The 7,617-nt window shown below is 35.3% G+C and overlaps 1 protein-coding gene across 1 annotated transcript; it reads right to left on the bottom strand.

Moving 5' to 3' along the window:
* Window positions 1–4,288: 4,288 nt before the first annotated feature.
* Window positions 4,289–6,834, bottom strand: LOC134844225 (beta,beta-carotene 15,15'-dioxygenase-like). The gene has a single exon (XM_063860808.1). It carries the CDS (start codon window positions 6,220–6,222, stop codon window positions 4,519–4,521), a length of 1,704 nt encoding a protein of 567 aa, XP_063716878.1. The 5' UTR covers window positions 6,223–6,834; the 3' UTR covers window positions 4,289–4,518.
* Between the last annotated feature and the right edge of the window lie 783 nt (window positions 6,835–7,617).

Here is a 7,617-nt window from a genome sequence, read left to right as displayed (position 1 = left end):
GCCCGTTAAGTTTTTTCTTGAGTCGTGGGAAGTTCAAACAACTGCCCATAACCTTTGGTCATGACAAGTTATTTGAAGAACTGCCCATTTTATTTGGTCTTAGGAAGCTTAAAAATTTTCACAACGCTTTTTTACTATAGGCTTGGGAAGTTCAAACAACTGCCCGTTTTTTGATTTTTGTTAAGTAATGGAAAAATCAAACAACTGCCCAAAATTTTATCTCTTGAGTCTTGGGAATTTCACATGCCCAAGTGTCCTTCTTTCGAATAATTTTTGTTTAAACTTTTAACATCGAAGGCTGATCAGATCATTTGAATCCAAAAATTTTTTAGAACAAACTAAACTTTTCAGCCGAAATGACGTAATTCAAAATTACTGTTAAAATAACTTTTCAAAATTTTTTTATCCTAGTTACTAATAACTCTTAGGGTCAATTCAAACTTTAGAATTGTATATAGATTTGTAATAAAGACAGTGTAAATAATTCTACAGAGAGTAAGAACAGGTTAATGATATTGGGTTTTAAGAAAAAAAATGTTGAGGGAGTTCTGGTAAAAGTAATTTGAGCATTGGATATCGGGATTCAGGAAAATGAAGAAAATTCGAGTTAAAATGATCGAAAAAAATGAGATTCAAAAGCAAAAGTTCAGACAAGCGGAACCACTAGTTTCAAAATAAATTTTCAAAAACAAGAAAATTAAGTGATTATGGTGAAACGAAGAACTGGTTGGTAACAAAGAAAAAGAGAATACTGATGACAGCCATTATACCAGAAAACGATTTAAAAACAGCATATCATAGTCTAAATGAGGATGACAAAAAGGTAAAAGAAACAACACCAATGCCAAACACAACTAAACAGGAGTCGGAAACATTAGTTCTCACACATATTGAAGATGACAGCAACACAAATGGCAACATTTCAGAGGCCGTAAAAATACTACCAAAGAAGAAAAACACCTTTTATGGAAAAGTTCCAGTCAGGACTCCTAAAATTTGTAAGGATGAGTTCTGAAGAAGAAGAGGATGCAACAATTAAAACTATATGGGGAATATTTTCAGTACAGTGTGAACTTTAATAACAAACATCATGGTGCCAGAGAGTAAAAACCACAAGGAAGAACGCTGGAAACCCTACAATTGACGAATCACCGTGACAACCTTGATCGATCGATTTCACAATCTTATTGAAACTAGATCCGATACAAATTAACTCAAGCTTAACAAAGAGGATCAGAAAAGTTGAAAAGGAAACTAAGGCACAGTAAGATGAAGATATTGAAAACTTATACGTGGTGGCAAAAACATTGGAAGAGAAAACTCAACAGATGGTGAAAAGGGTAGAAGAGATTGACAAGATGATATGAAGGAAATGAAAAAACAAAAAATTGAACAGTCAACTATCAATGCAGAGTCGAGATGGGAGACCATTAGCAAAGAACAGCTGAGAGCCTATGCGACATACAGACAAAACTTTATGAACTACTCAAGGAATCAATAAACTTCGCATAAGAACCAGAGAGAAAAGGAAAGCCAACGGGCACGACAGTAAATTTCGTTGATCCTAGACGTAGACAGCCTCGACAAATAACTCCAAACAATATTGTTGAAAACTCGAATAACCAAACATCGCGGGAATTTCAGAGCCACAGAGCAACTCAACCTCGGGATACGACGTTCCACATAACTTTAACGCCACATCAAGCTCATAGGTAAATAGTTGGGCGAAGATGAACAGATAGTTAGTAGCAGTTGCTGCAAGAACATCAGTACCGAGTAAGAGAGGTGGTGTTAACAAGTCCAGATTTACTTTCAAAAAGCGCAAAGTTTTTAAGGATGACTCAAACGGGTGCATGGACACATGGGTAAAGTTCAAGAATTAAATCGAGAGTAGGACACTTTGAAAGATGAAAGGTAAGCTTGCCGGGCTATGTTGAGCGAACTGGAGTGAACTGCCTTGAATTGCGTGATAATCAAAAACGAGGAGGAACTAGACACAACAGATAACACCTTTGATTGGACTACGGATTGGCCGTTTAAACTAATCAAAAGGTGGTGTAAAAAAATCTGGTAGAAGGGTCTCTCATGCAAGGTAGATCGATGTCTGGATTTATCAGCTTTTTCCGCACAGATGTTGCGTCAAGCAAACATCAGGATCATGAATTTGGTTGGGAAAACTTCAGTGTTTTACGAGGCTTAAAAACGGATCATTGATTTCATTAAACGGATCATTGATTTCCTTCTTAATGGGGTCGGCTGGTATCCCTTTGATCCACTGGCTGCTTGGAACGTTCAGTTGAAACCAAGTTTGATGCTGAATACCCGTTTTTGCTTGACGCCGAGCGTACATTATTTTGGTTGTTGGCTCGGAGCCTTCACGTTGATCATTTTTACATGCGCTTCGTGCTTAACTTCGACTGCTGAAGTCTACCAAAAGCCACTGCGTTACGAGTCGGAAGCGGGAAGCAACCATGGTCACTTCATTTATGGCCAAAATACCTGTCAAACGCTTTGGTAACAGACAATCATTTTTTCCTTTTTCCTACTCCGAGTGCTGACGTCTACCGAAAACCACTGCGTTACAAGTCGGAAGCGGGAAGTAACCACGGTCACTCCGTTTATGGAAAAACCACCTGTCAGACGCTTAAGATACAGACAACCATTTTTTGCTTTTTGCTTGAAGGTGCATCGTTGATAGCGTTTAGCGTGTACTCCATGATATACCAAGCGGTTGGCGGGAAGCATGAAAAGTGTTAGGAGCAACACTATTTAATTGAGCCGGCCTTGCATGAAAGACCGACATCTTCGGTCTTACGCTGACGCTTTTTGGTCTCGTTGGCTTCGAGAATAACCCGGGTTGACAAAAATTGTTATCATACTCTTTCGTAAAATTTCATAGAGCAAAAATAGTTGTATGAAATATTCCCAAAATTGTATGAAAATAACATGATGAGCATTTCTTTCATACTATGAAATTGTAGGAATAACATTTTTTCCATATTATGAAATTGTATGATAAGCAGTTTTTCCAAACTATGAAAAAGTATGATAGTAATGTTTTTTTTTCATAAATAAAAATATAAAAAAAAACTTTTGTTTTTGAAATTTTGTATTTCATCCGAAACACTAACACGTCATAAGAAAACCTGGAGTGTAACTGGCAGTTACCACGCAGATAAATTGCATTTGGTGATTTTAACCATTCAAGTTAGTTTCAATATTTTCTCATGGAATTATTTACCAAAAATGTAAATTTTTGTAAATGGCAAGATTTGTAGAAAACGCTTGTTTTTTTGTACAAATTTATTTTTATCGTAGCAAATGAAACAAAAAAAAAAAACAATTTTCGTGTTTATAAAAACTTTTTTGTGATTTTTGGATTTCTTGGGTGAAATAAGTATCCTGGACTATATTATAAATACAGAAAGTCAGATTTTGCATGCCGAATTTTTTTTTGAAAATTTATTTCTTAGCGCAAAAGCCTGTTTGCAACAAAAAAAGAGGTTAAAAACTTTTTACCTTAAATTTTTGTTTTTGTTTATGAAAAAATGCATATCGTACATTTTTCAGAAATCAAAACTAAATGATAAGCTTTTTTTCCGACCGAAATTAATGATGTTTTTGATAATCAAAATACCCTCTATCTTTGATATAATTAAATAAATCTATTTAAAATTATCCAGACACGTTTTTTGGTAATTTTTAGAAAAAAAAATTATGACGTAATGATTATCTTATAATTTTCATATCTGAAAATTGAATGACTAGCATTTTTTATCGAAAATTTCAAATCATTTTTTCAATGAGCAGAAAAATTCAAGACTCAAATAGATCAAAATTTTTCATTAAAAATTTTTAAAACCCTTTTTAAATTTTGTATGAAACTGTATGGTAAGCATTTTTCTTCTATGGGTCAACCCGGGAAGTTCCTTTAGTTATCAAGCGGTCGAAATGGAACTCGTGTGTGATCAAAGAAAATGCGAGAATAATGTGTTTACTGAAAAAAAAACGTAAATTCGAGATTTTGACTTTTTAATCAGAACGGAAATTGAGTGGGCATAGTCAGAACCAGCAATTGAATTGTTGTAACTAAATCTTATGTAACTTAATTGTTGATACAGTTAATTTATTTCAATGACTCTGCCAATTGTTTGTTTCTTCAGAAAAATATAAGGACCGAAAATTTGTACTCAAATGGCTTCTAATATAAATTGGATATTGATAAGCCTTCAGCTTTAATGAGCCTTCAGCGTTCAACGCAACAATTTTACATACAGAGTTATGGTTTTAAAGTTTAAAGCACGTTGTTCTTGGATTTTTTGTTTTTTGAAATTGAATAGCCCTGCTTTATTTTTTGAAATTTGCAAGTAGTTTTTTTTTCAGAACAAAAGCTCGAAATTCGATGTTTAGATAAAATTATTAATAAATCAAAAATAATATTTTGTGTCTTGGATTCTTGGATGGAGTCTTACAAAACAAACTGTAGTTTTTTGTAAGGATTTGGTTACAGAGAAGTGGTCAATCAATATCACTAGTAACAGTGTCGGTTTTGGCGAGCATCAATTTTCTTTTTCGTTCAACTCTGTTTTCATTCGGAAACACGAACATCGAGTGAATCCCAACCAGCAACCCGGGAGTAACATTCGGCCATGTAACTTTCGCCAATGACATCATAGTTTCGGCGTCACATACGAGAAGATACGACAGCCCGGTGTTGCAGTGAATTGTCGCCAACACGACTCCGTCGCTCTCGCTTCGGTTTTTGTCATACTCAATACTTGGCGACAAATTCCGAGGCACGAAACAGGGTTCGGAAGGCCACGAACCTTCCTCGTACCAGTACACGAGGTTTTCCTCGCTTTTCCGAGTGTCGATTCGGCCGATCGCGTAGCTTTGAACTATTTTCCGACTTACTTCGTCGGAGGGTCGACATAGGCACCACATGTATTGATACTCTTTGCCATAAAACATGTCGTTAATGCATGGAAACTCAACATCGGCGGTCGAAACATTCTTTCCCATAATCGGATCGGAATCCTTTTTGTTCACATTTTTCATATCCATTACAAATCGTTTGCATCTGGAGTTTAAAACCGATTCACTCGGACTATAAGTTTTAAGAACATCTCGGAAAAACATGTTCAATGCGTATAGAGACGTAAAACAAACACAGTCGAGAATAATTACCTTATTTGGTACTTCTTCATAACAGTTCACGTGATGCAATGTGAACAAAACTTCTGTGGTCTCAAACTGCGCCAGAATGTTTCCAGAAGTTTTGCAGATGACAATAATTTTTGGTTTCATGTCTGTTTGTATTGTCAACGCATCTGCAAAACCTCGTTTGGAGCCTATAAACGCCATCTTAAACATTCTAAGCATGTCAGCCGCAATTGGTTGACGCAGAATAATGATAAAGTTCGGTGTGACCGAAAAACTGTGATTGTAATTCACATATCTGTGAGTTTCCATCGGAATTTCAGTCAGAATTTTGGGTTCGTCATTTTCGTCAAGATAATAAAGCGTCTGATTAGCCTTTTCGAAAATCGAGTCCAGTGTTATTTTCTTACACATCGCTAGGCCGTACATTTTCAGTTCCGACCCACTTTCGGAAGAATCGTTCCTCATCTTCAGACCAGATTGGCTGCTCCGATCAACCTGCCAATGGGCACAAGTTCCAATAAAATGTTGGCATTTTTGGTTCTCTTTCAAGTCCAAACCTTCGAATGTTTTGGGTAGAAACAAATGAGCTGCGGGGTTCATTTTGAACAGTTTCATTGACTCTCCGACGACATAAACTGTGTCGTTGAAATCGATAGCCGCGATGTTGCAGTTGTCGCTGTAGCCGAGAATGAACGGGTGAAAATGCGAGAGAAGTCGGAAAAACGGGTTCCGAGGCCGAACTGAAGTTCCGAACTCGGAGAAGTAAGGCGAATCGTTTCGCATAGCTTTCTTATATGATTCAGTTTCCAAGAACTTGGAACTGTAAACAATTTTTCCAACAGGCTGAAATTCAAATTTCTGAATTTTGGAGTAACCATCGAAAAAATGGTTAAGTTGATGATTGCCCACCTGGAAAAGCCCGGGTCCGTTTTTGAAAAAAGTTCCATTTTTCAGCCATTCTGGAATTGATCCTTCGATAATTGTACCGATTTCGTTCTGAAAATCGTCAGGCTGCTCTTGGAAAAAAACGATATCCATGATTTGGGTGCAAATAAGCATATAATATAGCAAAAAGGTACAGCAAAATAATTTGAAGTACTACTTCAAAAAGAAGATGATTTTCCTGCTGTGGGATAACCGCAGTGTCTACAGTTTTTTTTTTTCAAATAACTGACATTTAAAGAAGCCTAATAATCTCTAGCAAACAAAAAAATGCTTACAAAATTCCCCGTACCATCTTTTGCTTAATCAATTGAAATACTGACGCAATTTGAGAGAAAACGCAGGGAAAAGCTGTTTTAAAAGGTTACTTGAACCTGAAAGATGGTTAAAATGGAAATTTTAATAAAATCTAAGTGAATTTTTGGCTCTCAATTTGAAGTTTTTGAAATAGCTTGCATGTGATCCAAGCGGTGGTAAGATGAGAGCGGGGAAAAGTATCTGTTCTTCAGATGATGGTAAGAAAAGAAATGGTAATTAGCTGTTTCTTTTGTAGCGAGAAGGAACTAATATCCTGTTAAGATGATAAACCCCTGAGCCAATAATCCTCTTACGTGAAATCTCATTCAAGTCTAATTTTTTCATTTCCCAATTCAGTTCACAGTTGGAATATATTTTTATTTGGATGGTTTTTGTTTAAAAAAAGATGCAATAATGCTCTCTCTTGTTTAGAATGACCTCCGCTTTTCTTTATTGACTGATTTTCTAAGCGATTGAAGGCCTTCAAAGAATTATTTGCTGAACAAATTTGGCTTAGATATATGGATACGGAGAACCTTCTTTTCAAAAACAGTCTAACGCATTAAATTTTTAACATATATTTGAAGTCAAAGAACTGTTTCTGTTCCTTTGTTTCTCAAAAGTTAGAGCACTGTTTGTGACTTAGAACCAAATTTAAATTTTTTTTACCTGTGATCTTCTTTGAAAAGTTATCGGGGTTTGATAATTGCCGATGTGGCTACTACTTATTTGGTTAAATTTTGGCTACACCTTTCGTGGTAATAATGAAGATACTCCAGTTAATATTTTTTATTTGGCGTTTTTATACGTTCGAAAATAAAATTAACCTTTTAACAATCAACTAAAAAATTCTATTAAAATTTTTTTTTGTGTCATTTAGATTGGATTTATATCCTATTCTTTTTTGAATATAGAAACAAGACAATATTTTCCTCTCATTATAATCGCAATCGAATCTTTGATTTTTCTCTATTTGATTCCAGACAAGTTTTTTGGTTTCTATACCATATATAGACAATAATTCTGTTTTACCCATATATTCCCATTGAAGACAACTAATTGTAAGCATGATTTTCTATTTTTCAACCAAAAAACTAGTCCTCCTTTTTAAAAAAAAAATCTAACACGTTCATTTTTCTAATCTTTCTTCCCATATATTGAGGCAATGTGCAAAAAATGTGCGTTCATGGTACTTTTCATGGATGTTTCTGAAAC

This window comes from Symsagittifera roscoffensis, chromosome 4 (assembly GCF_963678635.1).
Source record: "Symsagittifera roscoffensis chromosome 4, txSymRosc1.1, whole genome shotgun sequence".
Classification (NCBI taxonomy): Eukaryota; Metazoa; Xenacoelomorpha; order Acoela; family Convolutidae; genus Symsagittifera; species Symsagittifera roscoffensis.
The sequence above is the reverse complement of the archived record's forward strand: the minus strand, read 5'-3'. Positions and strand labels throughout refer to the sequence as shown.

Coding starts and splice junctions, on each gene's coding strand:
- LOC134844225 (XM_063860808.1), bottom strand. CDS start 6,222: ATGCTTATTTGCACCCAAATCATGGATATCGTTTTTTTCCAAGAGCAG.